This window comes from Lineus longissimus, chromosome 7 (assembly GCF_910592395.1).
Source record: "Lineus longissimus chromosome 7, tnLinLong1.2, whole genome shotgun sequence".
Classification (NCBI taxonomy): domain Eukaryota; kingdom Metazoa; phylum Nemertea; class Pilidiophora; order Heteronemertea; family Lineidae; genus Lineus; species Lineus longissimus.
Window position 1 is genome coordinate 2,074,277 of NC_088314.1, and position 16,124 is coordinate 2,090,400.

The 16,124-nt window shown below is 44.0% G+C and overlaps 1 protein-coding gene across 1 annotated transcript; it reads right to left on the reverse strand.

Annotated features, from left to right (window-relative positions):
* Positions 1-1,787: 1,787 nt before the first annotated feature.
* Positions 1,788-12,858, reverse strand: LOC135490896 (cartilage matrix protein-like). Its single transcript, XM_064776472.1, has 11 exons — positions 12,774-12,858; positions 12,473-12,557; positions 11,935-12,092; positions 5,093-5,237; positions 4,607-4,743; positions 4,178-4,346; positions 3,853-4,025; positions 3,391-3,589; positions 2,983-3,077; positions 2,415-2,514; positions 1,788-2,013 (listed from the first exon to the last, which is right to left on the reverse strand). The coding sequence occupies exons 2-11, from the start codon at positions 12,555-12,557 to the stop codon at positions 1,889-1,891; spliced, it is 1,386 nt and encodes a 461-aa protein (XP_064632542.1). The 5' UTR covers positions 12,774-12,858; the 3' UTR covers positions 1,788-1,888.
* Between the last annotated feature and the right edge of the window lie 3,266 nt (positions 12,859-16,124).

Genomic DNA, 16,124 nt, shown 5'->3' on the forward strand with positions numbered 1-16,124 from the left:
GGCTGTTATCTCACTGGCAGAGTATCCTTTTGCATCCTTCTACATATACACGTATATTGATTTCCTCGTAAAAGTTACCTCGAGTGTGCTGCAAGTTGAAGAATACAGGAGACGTAATGCCGACACAAAGATGATGCCGTAGTACTGGATATGCCACTTATAACTTCAAAGTGACACGCTGACATTAGTGGGCGCTTGAAGGCCATATATCCACACCGTCTTCCACTAGAGTCGTCTTGCTCAGTAGTCTACCTGTCGAGAGGTGACCTCGAGTGCGTTGTCAAGCTAATTCGCCCTCACCCTTTCCCACGAGAGCCATTCTGCACCCCTCTATTGATTTCGGTGGAATACCTTATTCGGCTGTTACCTTAGAATCCTCGCGCCGGAGGATGAAACATTGAAATTGGCTCTGACAGCACAGGAATCCTTCTCTATCCTACCCAAGCTATCCAAGCATTGGTAATTACATGATGCGTAGCGTTGGGCTTTTACGGGATTTGGTAGTAATTGATCATCAATAATGTATTTCCTTTGGCACCACGTCTACCTTTTCTGTCGCCAGGGCAAATATAGATTGGGATGACTGCGAAATGAGCTTCGGTGTTCTTCACGGGCCACCTATCTAATGAGCTTTGCGCGGTAAGGTTGATTTGGGAATACAGCTGGGTATGATAGTCTGGCTAGCAATTCGTCCAGAGAGATGGAGTCGCCACGAACCTGATGGGACCTTCTTGTGTCAATGGACTCGTCCTTCCTGTTCTACAACAAATACCCCTTTGGCTACAGTGCTAATAATGTCAAGCAATAAAATCTAGAGCAGTCACCTTTTGTCTGTTGGCCCAGCCATTTCAGTATTGACAATGCTCTCACGTACTGTATAATAGTATATCGTTCGTAAATATCCTCTGTTACATTCTCCATCGGAAAGGCAGATGCTCTGCTCGTTATAGCATGATGGCTTTGACTGACACAAGGTGATTGGCATGATAAGCGAAAGTCACGTACACAGAACTGACAGAAAATCCCCATAATTAGCGGACCAACTCTCACTGATTTAGTCAGCTGGCGTACGAGGAAGCCTCAGCGTCCCCGCATATATAGAACTCAACAAGGAACAAGATGCCTCATTCGTAGGTTACCGTGCTTTCAGATTTTGATCGAGGTTGTCATTTGCTTCCTGTGGATTCATGGTCCCCTTCATTGATCCTGGTTTGGGACTCTTGGGCGTTCTTCCTTTGCAATGTGATGGGAATTAGATGCTCCGGCTCATTAAAATGCCTGTGGCAGACATGGAGTCCGCTTCGGGGAGACTTGGCGTTGGGTGGATGGGCCGTATGGCTCTCAGACTTGTTGAGATGTAATAATGTACGGGGGCGATTTAGAGGAGCTCACTCGGCAAATACCAAGTGAGGGCCGCTAGGGAGTGGGAATTGCCAGACTTTATGAATGAATTGCCCGGCCTATCGCCAAGGTCTAGCTATTTGAAGAGGGGCAATCATTCGGGTTGCTTATACCAATGAACGCCGCCAGGAAATCTAGGAAGGAATGGTTCCGTGAATGACACTTAGCCAGTCAATTTCCTGTTGCATTAGCCTCCGAGTCCGTTTTTGTCTAGGACGTTGCAGATTACCTGGAAGCACAAATGTAACAGAGTTGATGAACTGCGCGGCATCTGCGTGATCGTTTCGCAGCCTTCACGTAGCACTTCAAGAAAACGAATAACGAAAAAAAAGACAACATTACAGAGATTACAGTTTTGCAAGAGTTTATTCGTGGAAGAAAGGAAACAAACGGGAACAATTGACAATGACATCACGACAATTATACTTGTTGAGCGTAGCCGGTGTCTTCTGGCCAAAGCCGTCTTCCTCGACGCCTCATAATGCTTTCAGGGTAGGTGATGACCCACAGTATCTTGGATATGAGTGACCACTTTACTAAGCCTCCACTTGTCGGTGACTGACTTGGCCAGGTTCGCCTTCAATATCGCCAGTGTCTTGCTCTCAAGATACGCTGAAGAGAATAAAGTACGTGTCAAAGAATATGTTGAGAAATCAAAATCATCGTTTCCTGTGCGGTACATTGATATCTGTTACATCCGACCATTTCGAGCTTAAATTGAACCACCTGCGTGCTAGTAAAAGCAAACTTAACTCGGTGTTAACCTTAACTTTGCGCTGAGTCTGATGTTGCTGGAGAATGTTCCACGTTAAAACGAAGGCCAAGTTCGTAACGTGTTTTGAACAGCCGGTCCCTGTCCTTGCAAGGTTGATTAACTGCCATGGAAACGTCCAACACCAGCCAAGAGTCAATTTAAAGTTGATTTCAGCGAGAATTTTGTTCTTCCTGGATTTTCTTGGCCTTTCTCATGGCGTAACAATTAATCCATTGTTACCACCATTGCCATCACTTACCACAGACATGCCCCAGCGCATTACTGAGAACAGGGACGATATCTTGATAGTCCTCTGCCTTGAAATACAGACCATCTCCAATCAAGTTTAGTTCCTCCTCCTGCAAGAAGGTGGTCTTTAAGTTTAAATCCGACTTATTCTAGACCACTCAAAGAAGTCCTAGAAAGCTTCTGGTGATGGGTCATAATATAAGAGTTCCTGGGGAAGGTTTACATATACAGTTCACGTTGTTACTGGTGACGTGTCACGTTAATATCGAAGTCATTTCCAAAGACTTTCGCCCTCTTGTACATGTACATCACGCTCGTCATCTCATGTTTTCAAGTCTATGTAGATTACCGAACATTGGCAGGTCACCCGTTACGAGTAACAACGTGAGAGCAATACCCCTAAAGGTCTGTTAGTAGGGTCATTTACACGGTACGAAACTTATGTAGATGGATCAGGATTGGTCTGACACAGAAACACTGAGCCATACATTTATTTAAGAAAGGGATGCACATGTACATAAGAAAGTTTCCAACATCTTAGAAAAATGTGCAGAGTCGCTTTTGCTGCCATGACTTACATCGACGTCGCCAATCCCTATGGCGAAGACACGGATTCCCATCTCGTTCGTCAGTTTGAGGATGTCTGGGAGCGCTGCTTTGTCTTTTGCCATTCCTGTCAAACAGAGAGAACACATTTGCTCACTCTACCAGGGTTGTGTTCGATCAGAGGTTAATGAATTAGCCTGATTTAGGATCCCAGACTTCTCCTTTTGGATACACCCCAGTCCCAAACTCAGCGTGCATTAGACTGAGAGGGTTAACGGTACCAAAGACACTACATAGGCCCTACTGAACTTGCCTTCGTAGCCTCAGCCCATACGCGCGTTGTCTGGAAGCTGAGCAATGTCAATAAATTGAGGGTCAAGATGAAGACATTACGGACCAAATAAGGCTGGAACACAAATCAATCAAACTTTCAAATTTACCATCAGTGACCACCACAGCAATCTTCGGGGCATAATCTCTTGCGCCATGCTCTCGGGTAAAGGTTTCCGCATTCATCAGTCCAATAGCCATGGCCGTGTGGGTCGTCTCGCGGAGTGAAAGCCTGTCAAGGCCGAACAAGGCGTCATCGAGATCCTGCTTGTTGCTGAAGCTATTGAGGTGAATCATCTCCTTCGTATTCTGGAAGAATAAGGCAAATGGTTGTGCCAAGCAGCAAGAATTTACTCTTTATTATAAGCCTAAAGATTGATATTTATGCCCTCCGAAGAGCATAAGACATGCATGGCTTGCTTATGCCAAACGGGATACCAGGCTGGTCCATGATAAATGTGGTGTTGCACGGCCAGACATTAGAGACTGAAGCAGTGTGATCGACGGGCGATAGCATGATCAAGCTAGGATTAGTTCCCATTGGGCATCTTTGCAATTGCCTGACGGGTTACCTTCGCGTGTCCGAATCTGATCACAGAAGCCTGAATCATGGAGGGGTTGACGATGCCGATACCGTCAATAACATGGGATACAATCGTCTTAATTATCTCGAAGTTGCTCCCTCCCATGCTACCTGTCGCGTCCATGATGAACGCAGCGTCGGCGACAGTGCGACACTTCTTTGCTAGAAAAGAAACACAGCTTATCAGTTTCAGTGTCGGGAACTACATTGTACATGTATTGATGGAGAGAACGGTAGTTTGTAAAACGCATCTGTGGAAGACACCTGACTGATTCTGGTAAAGCGATTTACCACATTTCTGGATGCATACTGACCGCAAAGCAACTTGAGGAGTTCCTCAATTTTATCAAGGAGTACTTCCTTGTCCTCGTCCACCAGTACAACCCTGTGGGGACGCCCGCCAGTGATAGTGAGTAGTTCGTTCAAGTCTATGTCATGCCCTATGCCCACGGCAAAGAATTCTATGCCGGCGTCACCGGCAGCCTGAAGTGAATATAAAGAGGGAAATCGTGAACATCTTGGGAGCTATGTTGCTACCTTACCAAGAATCTATTCGAAAACTGGTCAGAATTTGAATTTAGATGGTGACTGATGATACCTCAGACTGATGAGTCCACGGTGTTGTTATGAGCAAATCCGCCTCAGGACTTGGGACTCCTATTCGCTCCACGTCAGATCGCCAATGCCCCATGTAATGACGGCGTAACGCCGATGTACCGAGCTTCGTTTTCTCTTCCCATTACCTTGACTTCCATTGCTAGGGATTCTGGGTCCTTGGTGCGCCCATCTGTAATCACAATGGCAATCTTCTTCCTGTCAGGCGTTCCTCCACCAAACTTCTTCTTGAAGCTGTTGCGCCTCATATGCCCGATCGCATGCCCTTAGTGAAAAGAAATTCTTCTGAAGATGCTTTATACCTTAGTCAAGTTGCGCTTCGCCATTGTGTGGAAGCGTTTGTAAACGATAGCACGTTTGTGCCTGCGTAGCGGGGGGGGGGGGGGTTCAGTGGGGGCGGGTCTTAAGGGTTTAAGTCGGGATACTTGGGGGAGTTATTGTTTAGTTTGGGGGGGGGGGGGGTTCTGACCAATGGGGTTTTAGTTTTACACGCAGGCAAAATAGGGAGGCCAAATCATAAGGTCATTGATTATAATGCTTTCGACTGCTTCCATGTGTAGTTATTCGGTCCCTCAAGAACGATTGCAGATACGTATCATGATTTCGCTACTTACCCGTACGGGTGGTTTCTAAACGATGAAGCCCAGGCAACGCTTCAAGGGTGGCAATGAGCAGGTTGACCTCTTCGGGGTATTTGAAGGAATTCAGATGAAGATGCTCAACCGTGTTGTTGAGGCTGCCGATTTGCATTATTGCAATCTTGAAAAGAACAATACGGCCCCGTTCACACCTTGACATATATATCTAGACGAATCATTCCAAAAACAAGCCATTTTGCGACATTGATTCACTTGGGTGGATAGTTCAATGATGCTCCAGTTGGTGACCTTGACAACAATGGTATTGAGTCGTCCGCTTTCTGTGGCGAGGAATGATCAAGGCAAACGTTTTTTGTGAGGTATTGGGAGATCTAGATAACATTGTCTATTAGTCATGATCAATACTAATATCAAGCCGTAGTGGATTTTGAGGGTTGCGTATTAAGTATGAAACTTATAAATCAAATTATTTCTTGGTCATGGCCCTCGTACTAACCTGGTTCTCAAGATGTCACCTTCACTAACCCCCACCCCTTCCTTAGAGTAAGCCCCTTCGAAAGATTTCTTAAGCCGATACTGCCAAATAGTTTTTAATTCGATTGCATGGTATATCATACCCTATGGAATTTTGAAATGTCATGAAACAGTATATAGGACTTCACTCTCCCAAATTTGCATTGTGTAAATACGTAATGGCTCCAATTCGTGTTCATCCGACCGTGAGCTCATTATTTGACTGGTCAGCTTTGAATCGTGAGCATTTTCGTGAATGGGTCAATTTAGATTTGATTGAAAATCACAATTCAATTCGATTGAAAGTCACAATTTGAATAGATGTGTGGTTTGGTCATTTCTCTGACGTAACGTACTCAATTAGTGTAGGGGTGTCGAATTTGGCTGTGCTACTGGTATGACAGACTGGTTTTGGGAACACAAGCGTTCAGTTGTGTCGACGCCAACGAGGCACATGTTCCATGGTCGAAGCGCTGGTTCAACATTGGTAAGTTCAGCCTGATTTCTCCACAACTTTTCCTCCCCAAGTTTTGCGACTATTGTTTGAACCTGTGTACAATCTTATCTTGTCATTTTCATTCCTTGCAGGTACCAGACATGTTATCCTGTCCAGCACACCTAATGCTGCTCAACCACCGCTGCAAAACCGGTTTATCACAAGAAACGACGTGAACGACGTGAACACCATCATGGTGAGTTATTTTTCTCAATCTTCCTTGACCGCACATACATGTATTCTTATGAAACGTTTCATCTATGCAGCAGTGGCGGATCCAGAAATTTGGGAAAGAAGCGGGGGGGGGCGCTGCCCCACCAATGAGAACTCGTGATACAACCGAAGGTGTAATTCTGAAAACGAGGGGGGGGGGCTTGTAAAAATATTTTCTCTTGGGAAGAAGTGCCCTGAAAGTTCATTTCTCTGACAAAAAGGGATGACTGATGCGGGACTTTTAAATCCGCTACTGCTGTCCAGAATATATTTCCAAACTCGGCTCAGCTGACCTTTGAAAGGAGGACACTGTTAGCCCATCCATACCCTATCTAAGGTACTATATCGTTCTAGCTGCAAGAAAATGAGACAATCGGTCATGTCTGCCATGCTTTATGACGTCACACACCACGTGCTTGGCCCAACGTGTCACGTGCTCATAACACATTCTATCTCTGAACCAATCAGCCCTTGATACTGTGACATGTGATATGCATGATGAGGACCTTGACCGTCTCAGAAAGATAATGCATAAAGTCGAAGTAGTTTAAAGACATTTACCTAAAGACATGGCAGAAATTACCAATCGTCTCATTTGACCTGTGAAACGATCGAGTATTAATCTATCCTATCCCATAGGAGATCAGCATCCCAGAGCTTTGATAAAACCTGCCAGTTGTTCCCAGGCTTGTGTGATGAAATGGCCATAGTTTAGTGATACCCCCTCTTGTATTCAGTGGTATTAAAGGGACAGCTGTGGCATGAGATATATTGGTTTTTCCTGTAAAAATGGCTTCCAGTAGGACCGTGACTTTTCCAATCAGGAAAATTGAAATATCATTGAACTGCAATAAACAGTGCACAAAAATTGGGCATTACCTTAGGCCTGCCTGCATTTCACAAGCCATGTCCAAAACTGGCGAGATCAGCATAAGTGACTGCGCATGGTGGCAAGCAGAGGTATTATCCTCCTGGTCAGGGAACTCCCCCCCCCCCCCCCCAGGCCCCCCTGCTGAAAACCGCAGCAAACCAGCAGCAAACAAAAGACTGACTTAAAATTTCTTTCGCGAGACATTATATTCTGGTCACCATTGAGTTTTACCTATAGCCCCAATACAATTATAAAGATGGTGTGCGTAGATTCATTTTGTTACCATTTTAATATCTGTATACCGGGGCTCCTGTACCCCCTTTCCTTACTCAGTATCTGAATCTTCCCATAAGTGAACCACTGCCAGTGAAAGGGGCTGGCTGGGTGCTGTTGGGACAATTACAGGATTGCTATTAAATAAGCCTTCTATCAAGACGAATTTATTGAAACGTGCGTGGATGGCATCATGACCCAGGTCATTAATTGTGAAAAAAAACAATGGATTGACCTCGACCAAATTGATTGGTTTTGTCTCACTCCCGAAAAAAGTAGGAGAAATGATTTGAAATTAAGAATAAAAACACACCGTCAAATTGCTCCGTCACTCTTCCCAATGATCGTGAAAAAAACTTCATGTAGCTCTAGTTGAGAAGTGTTGGGTTGGCGACACTTGCAGGCCATGGATAGATATGTGACCTTGTTGTGTGTAACTATAACACTCAACACGCCTGCTTGCCCTTTTCAGATAGCGAGTTAGCCCTTCTATCACTTCGGTCTATCTACCGTAGCTGTCATGCAAATACCTTTTCTTTCAGAAGCCCCGACGCCCCCTTGAACTTTCAAGAAATGGTTGGGTTTGGTCAAGGGACTGGTATTGGATCTGATATATTATCATTATTGTCACACCTTTTCGCTAAATATGAGGTCTTGAAAACTGTTTGGCACTACTCCTTGTGAGGTGTTTCCCAACGTTAATGACGCCTGTCTGTATAAGTGGTACATACTTGACACCTATGGCGAAGGATGAGCCAGTTATTTTCGAGCTTGTACTTTGGGTGCATCTCGTTCCTCGGGTTGCATTGCGCCCGCGACCCCATAGGAGTTTCTGGTCTTGTCTCTTCGCCCCCAACCCCGATAAACTCTGTGTGCTCTGAACGAATGCTCATCAGGTCGACAGTTATTTGACGACGTAAATCCATCCATATTAACTGGCGCTGCGGCTGCGCTCAATAGACTCCGTTGGGGGGTCTGAGCCTGATAGGGTGTACCAGTCCAGCCGGTTATGTACGGTTGGTATGCTCTATGATATGGATCTCCAGCCACCTGTCAGCTAGGGGCAGACCCCAGTGTCTCAACCCTGGGTCTCAGAGGCGGTAACTTCTAATCAGGCAGCGCGCTATGTCGGGTTAGGCGACATGGGTTACCAGGGCATCCACAGCCAAAATGGTTTGCACATGGAGGTCATCGCGACCGACTTGTGAGGGGGAAGAAGTGATGTCCATGGCGGTTTCAAATTGATCTGACGCCCCCCGCGTCTTTGGACTGGAGGGGTTCATGTGGCCAAATGCTGTCAGCTAAATCCTATCGTTAGCATCGTTCGCGGTACATGGAAACCCAGGGCATGGAACCCTTTTTGTCTTCAAGTTGTTTTTTTTCCCTAAGGATTTCAATTATGATATATATATTTAGATCCACAGGTAAAGTCAGCACATGTGGCGACTCGCCACATGTACATTTTTAAAGTTGTTTTCGAGCATTGTCAAAAGTTGTGAGAATAAATTTCCCCTTTGGACGTGTTTTTTCTTTACCAGAATGACAATCAAGAAGTTTGTCACTGGAGAATTTCCCCATCCCCCACCCCAGCCCTAGAATAATATACAGACTAAATAGTATCTTTGGACTGTACTGGTAATATAGGTCAGTCATGAAAAATGAAATATATATTGGACTGTACTGGTAATATAGGTCAGTCACGAAAAATGAAATATATATTGGACTGTACTGGTAATAGAGGTCAGTCACGTAAAAATGAGATATAATATTGGACTGTACTGGTAATAGAGGTCAGTCACGAAAAAATGAGATATATATTGGACTGTACTGGTAATAGAGGTCAGTCACGAAAAAATGAGATATATATTGGACTGTACTGGTAATAGAGGTCAGTCACGAAAAAATGAGATACATATTGGACTGTACTGGTAATAGAGGTCAGTCACGAAAAAAATGAAATATATATTGGACTGTACTGGTAATAGAGGTCAGTCACGAAAATATCTGAAAGTCTGTGCCCCATTGTTGACGAATATAATATCGTGAGGACTTTATCAATAGTCACGGTCCCTGGCCCCTCCCACATAAAAATAATTAGCAAGGTCACTGCAGGCAATAGCTTCAGTATTGTTATTGTATAAACATGTCTTAAACATTATAAACGGCCCTATTTTGTGGGGTAACATTGGGTTCTTGCTGGGGTAATGATGTCCATGTCCGATTCTGCGTTTTGTGGACTTGTAAATCAGTCCAGCAGTGACACTGCGTTTTGTGGACATGTAAGTCTGTCCAGCAGTACCAAGTTTCACCCCAGCAATTACCAATAAGACCTGCACGTGACCTTAAAGTAAATTTATGATAAGCAAACAATAATGCAATGGACAAAACGCAATGGCTGCATTGCAAGAAGGAAATCTGCAAAGAGTAGCTGGGACTGTCTGTCCAGCTCTCGTTTTTTGAAACGATGGGCGATTTGAACTCTTGATCAACAGATCGCCCATTGTTGACTGAAGCAGCATTCGAATTGTCTCCAATTTTTTCAGGTGAATAATTGCTCTATCTCGTGTGGTTTTGCTGTCCCGTCCCAAGAATCGAGCCAACGCGACAGAGACCATTTCTGCGTGGGAAGTTATCAGTTTGAGGACAAGTTTCCTGGTTGAGCAGGCCTTGGCTCCCAGTTGCCCATCCCGCATGAGTTGGAGATGAATATTTAGGATGCCAGATTTGTGGAACAAAATTCAGGTAAATGCGATAAAACTAAATAAGCTGGCTTCAGTTGATGAAATGAGGCTTCAGGTCCGTCATCATGTGACAGATATTGGGGCGAACCAGAGGCAGGTTGACCACCATTGCCTGACAATAATTCAATTCAATTTAATTTATTTAATATCTATTCGTGCCAATGAGGCTGTCACAGATATGCTATAACAGAAGATAAAAAACCCAAAAAACGTCATGAAAAATGCTCTCTTTCATTTCTTTTAGTGTATATTTCAATGTTACTTCCCTTTCTATTCCAGGCCAGAAGTCAAAGGTCCTGATCAGGGAACACCAGTTCCCAACGGAATTTACCATTTTCTTGTTGTAATTTATGCTGTTGCGTTGACTCTCATGAAAATTCAATCTTTGTTTCAAGTGAACCTTTTCAAAAAATGTGCTTCTTCCCAATTGGGCTGAAATCAATAGCACTTTATGTATGTACTCGCTGATCCAGAATATTGCTATTTCTTGATCCGTGTTCAATGTGGTAATTAATTTGCCGTTTGGTGATGGTTGTGACGAAATAACGACTGCTCTATTTTACAGCACGAGGTGCAACAGCAATGGAGTATTTGTCTGGGTAGCTGTCTCGGTCACAGCAAAAAAGTGGTTCTACATTGCATTTTTGTGCCACATTTAATACTCAAAATGATGCACGGATGCGCCTTATTGACATGTTATTTGTTTTCAAGAGGAATTTGTTGTAGATCAATATCATTGCTCTAAAGGCTTAGATTTCTCATTAGTTCTTTCTTTTTTTCTAAGGCAGGCCCAGAGAATGTTTTAGGTAGGATATTATTGATATATTAGGCCCATATCAGTTTTTTGAACAATTTCCTCTTGAAGACAATAAACGTCAATATCAAGTCTCTGCACCATTTTGATTGAGCGGTTTTGGGATAAAATATAAAGAGAATTCTCCATTGGTGTAAACAGACTATGCCATTGTTTTGGTCAGCAATCGGTTCTTGCCACCTTGAAAGCGTGTATTGTTCAATTGTTATCATGTCATTGCCATTTGCCTATGTCCCTCCCACCCCTCCTCATCCTTATCGACACTGCAACACCCTCCACCCCACCCTGCATCTGATCCCTTGGCCCGATTGCCCAAGCGGCGTTATTGTAAACGTTGCGTTATTTTGTTAACGTTGCGTTGTTGTACACGTTGCGTTATTAGGCAGGTTTCGCAATCCTTACGAAGAGCTACGAAGTGTATGATATACTTTAGACGACTTTTCTTTCGGGCTTGCGAAACCTGCCTATTATATTCCAAGTTTTGCAGTATTTATATATATACATGTACTTGCCCAATAAAAGTTGCCGTATCACAGCCTTCGTCTCTTGTCCTTCGGTCTCTGAGCGTGGGGACCACTCTCGAAAGGTTCGATGTACACGCGACACTGTCTCCACGTATAACAAATACAGACTGATATGCCAAAGCATTAAACAATATGCAGGGTCTACAAATAATCCATTCTACCCTATATATTCCTACATTACCGCTGGTATAGGCAATTTCCGACAGATTGACATCACTACCAAATTAATTTCAATGATGTCTTCTTCCGACTTAAAATGTTATCAATTTCAAGTCGGTGGGTGATATGAATAAAGACTAGCAAATGCTTTTATCTAAACTCCATGTACATTTACACTAGGCCTTTCTGTACAAAATTGAAGTAAAAGCATTTGCTAGCCTTTATTCATATCACCCATTGTTTGCATCCGTACCTGTAAAGCCTCCGCTTTAATCTTCACCATCCCCTCGATCATCCTTCGAGTGAACTGCTTGATGGTCTCAAAGTTATCTAAACCAACCGAACCTGAGGCGTCCAGCATAAACACAATATCAGCATGGCCGCAAAGAGCGATACTAGGCCTGCCCGCCGCTGGAAAGGAAAGTTTATAGTTTTGATCCCGTGGCAAAATAAGTCGCACCCCGATACGGTTGGCGTCTTTTGGTTGTGATATACGACAAATGTACTTCCACTTCCCGCAAATGGCGCTAGTTAACGCGCGGGTGAAGCGGCCAAAGGAGTATTGCGCACCCCTGCGGGAAGACGCGGCATGAAACTTGATTCAAGCTCGGCATCTGAGGTAAAATCTGGGAGTTGACCGAAACTAATGATGTCGGCCCAAGGCCATTATAAGCAATCATCTCCCATATTTTCGAACTGCTGGTTGCGCTAAAGGGACCATTCGACCAACTGGTTCCCGCTTACATAACGAGTTTGGTGTACACTTTATAACACAATGATAAAAAACTCACAATCTCTTGAAAACGTTTTGTCATCAACAGCAGACGAGAGGCCAATTATGGAAATGACGCCCAGAATCAAACCAAGTCGAGCCATCTAAAAGTAAACAAGATGATATAAATATGTACATGATTGTACATTACAGTAGAACCTAGTATATCATTTGGACTGGTCAAATGCCTCTTCTATAGGTATAGGTGTCTCTATTACAGAAGTACAGAGTCTAATGAAAATGGGCTCCATTTCGTTTCTGACCATCCCATTCCAACAATTCGGTTGTTAAGGACAGTATTTTGGTCCATGGTTACTCACCTTTTGCGTTTGTCTTCGTAGCCTGATAAAAGAAGCTGCTCGATGTAGCAGCCACGGATCTCCTGCCACGGACTGATTAAAAATATCGCTAACTTTATTCCCCTATGCGTATTAGCAACAAGCGCTACGCCATCAGACAATGCATTGACACTCGCCTGGACGTCCAGTTCCACTGGCAGGCTGACTGCGGTTACATATTTGGCAACAACTGCCACTGTGAAACAGCTTGGAGGTTTTTTAGGACACTTCCTGTACATCATCGGCACCATACGTCGGTTGAACTTTTGACAGAGAACATGGTAACTGCTGTAAAACATCTCAAAAGTCATGAGTTATTGATAGGAAGTATGTTGCTAATTCGAATACCTTATACCATTTTGACGGAGCAACCAGCGAGGATAGTTTTTAGTATGTTTTTGCGGACAACACGTGTATGTGGTCGAGGACAATTCGTTAAAGTTTTGGTATTAAGACCGCAATGATGAGTCTCAGGGCTAAAAATGAGACGGTGAATTTGACCTCCACATCATATTACCCTGTCTTTGCCAAGAGCAGGATTACTTCAATGTGGGCATCTTTTAAAACTAGACATGCGTCTGTTCGTATTGTATGTTCGAACAATCGATAGCCCTGTCTCATGATATTCCAATCAGTCGTCATTCTTCCTCCAGTTCCAGGTGGTGTGCCATATCAGCGTCGATGAAGGCTAGCGTCTAGTAGGCCATGAAGGGCAAATAGTGTGATATTTCTCTCGAGATCTTGTATCATATGTACGTGTAGTCTACGATATTTCAATTTGAAGAGATTCTAATCATTTGGAACACAGCGCTATAGAGATGTCAGCGGCAATAAACTTATTCTATCAATAAACAGAATACCTTATCGATTTCCTAAACTGTGTCAAGAGTTTACCTATTGGTCGAGATTTGGGCAAGTTGATATCGGATTGTCTATAGGATGAACCTCCGATGTGTGAGATGTAACCGCAAGGATATCTCAGATAAGACAGACCAAACTTACTCAGTCCAGGTTACTAGTACCTTGGAGTGCGTAAACTGTGCCATAAATCTATAAACAACCCCTTTCCGTACAAGGACTGAAATGAAATTCGTGTTCGTGCATGCAAAACATGCTAAAAGTTGTCATAGATAGTCAAGAATAGTCCAGGCTCTTGACTTGTATCATCTTATCAATCCCTGTTGTTATTTAGTGAACCTCGACTGTACCTTTGGTAGTCCGTGGCCCTACTAATTGACACAGTGACACTATTCTGGCTGCCCACTATACAAGTGGATTTGGTTCATGTTGAAGGTGAGTTTGCATTTGCTGTTCTTGTACACAGAAAAAAAATTGGAGGGGCCCCACGTGTCAAGGAATTGATAATAGGAACCCAGGGTTTTGTCTACGATGTACCCTAATAACGCCAAGTCTCATGCCTCATGTAATCTGAAAATTATTCGTCGGTCCGCACCTTGTATGTTGTATGATAATACACGTAGATGCGGACTGATAGTTAGAGTGATCGTGTTGGTTTTTGACACTGTATCTCACCTTCACGAAATACTAGACTCGCGATAGATTGATTCAACTAATTCTCCATAGACGTTCCCCTCTTATTACTCATACTTTTCAGGAGCACTCATTATCAATGCATTGTTCTCTCCCGCTTCAGATTGGATTATCAAGTGGACATGGAGAAGCAAGGCAACATGCATGGTTCGGTCATGACGACACAACCAGACCTCGTCCATGAGCCAGACAAGGACCAAGTGCTCTACAACGTGCGATCGGAAGGCATATTCGTCCCAGAGCTGATCCCATTCCACGCAATGCCAGAACTGCGCAAGATAGCCCGGAGATCTTTGATAACCGGCATCGTTTTGGTCCTCAATGGCGTGGGTTACTTTGTGCTCGGGCTCTTCTCCGTCCCTGACGATCCGCATAACGCGTGGTTCGGCCACGCCACCACTACAGTCGTCGGTTTACTTGCGATTGGAGCAGGTTCGGTGTGCATCTTCATGAAGTTCCGACTCCTCAATGTCACATCCTGGGACAGTTTAGTTTGCCATACATGGTTTTTCATCGTATTTGGATGTGTGATTCTTGGATGCAGCCTGTACGCATTCGCTATGTTGGTGTATCTTTTGGTGGCGTATATTGGAATGGTGGATGACGGAAAGGTTGACCATATCCCAGATAGGACGAAAGCTGCTGTTGGCTGCGTCTTGGCGCTCGCTATTCTAACACTATCCTGTGCCATGCTCAGTTGTTCTGTAAGCATTCGCAAATTCGTGAACTCACTAAATGTACGTGACTGAGGCATTGGAGGTTTATATGCCATGTACCATTTTGTAATGTTCCTCTTAATACGTCAAGGACTCCAGCCAACTTACTGAAGAACGATGTGGACGGGTAATCCAAAAAACTATCAATCGCAGTGAAATTAGACTGTAATACGCCACGCTAAAGAGCAATTTTAGTCACTGCGATCTGCGATGGGTGACGCTAATGATCTCATGTCACGAAGGAAGACAATGTTGCGTGTTAAATCTTACTGGTGGGAACAAACACCGAAAGTTAGCCTACTTAAATAATATCATGTATCAACAGCGCAACCTCAGACTTCAATCATGTCCTATTTTAATTTGAACAACAAACTTCGATCATGTCCTCTATCATGGAAAAATAACTGAAACCATGTAGGTACTATTAAACCAAAAAACTTCCTTGCTCAAACTGCATACAAATCTCATGCTGTAAACTATGTCAGGAGCACTCAACACCCAAATGAGACGATAGTTTTGACGATGAGATATCACAATCAGACTATCGCACTGTTTAGGCTGCGTGCAGCATTTTAAGAAGTCTGTCACTTACGCTGTACAGGTTGTGACATTGTCCTATCTCTGACCCAGAACTCAGTAACATCAAGGTGTGCCAACTGTCACATACATGTCGGTCAAATGTCATAAAGCTTATGCTCCTAAGTGAATTTTCGACCACGGTGAGAGAGATGAGACAGTCACGACCTGACCAAATCAGCCCTAGTAGCTCCACCGCCTTTCCAGTACGCTGATAGCGATTTGAGACGGTCACAAGCAGACCGAATGATCGGGCCTGGGAGCTCACCCTCTTCCTAACACGGTGAGAGAGATGAGACAGTGACAACCAGCAGACCAACGTAGGCATGGCTACTTCACCTCTTCATCTTCTTCACCAAATAAGAACTGGTCGCTTCGCTGTGTCGCCAAAGGATCGGTATAAGAGGTGAGACGCCATTACCAGACCGAAACGGACATGGCAGCCTCACCATGGCCATCTCTCTAATCGTTTCAGCAATACGGTGAAGCT

What these genes read in the sequence shown, in the direction of transcription:
- LOC135490896 (XM_064776472.1), bottom strand. Translation starts at nt 12,557, where the DNA reads ATGGCTCGACTTGGTTTGATTCTGGGCGTCATTTCCATAATTGGCCTC. An exon ending in TGCTGTGGTGGTCACTGATG is followed by an intron (nt 3,078 to 3,390) that starts GTAAATTTGAAA and finishes TCTGTTTGACAG; the next exon opens with GAATGGCAAAAGACAAAGCA. An exon ending in TAGGGATTGGCGACGTCGAT is followed by an intron (nt 2,515 to 2,982) that starts GTAAGTCATGGC and finishes ACCTTCTTGCAG; the next exon opens with GAGGAGGAACTAAACTTGAT.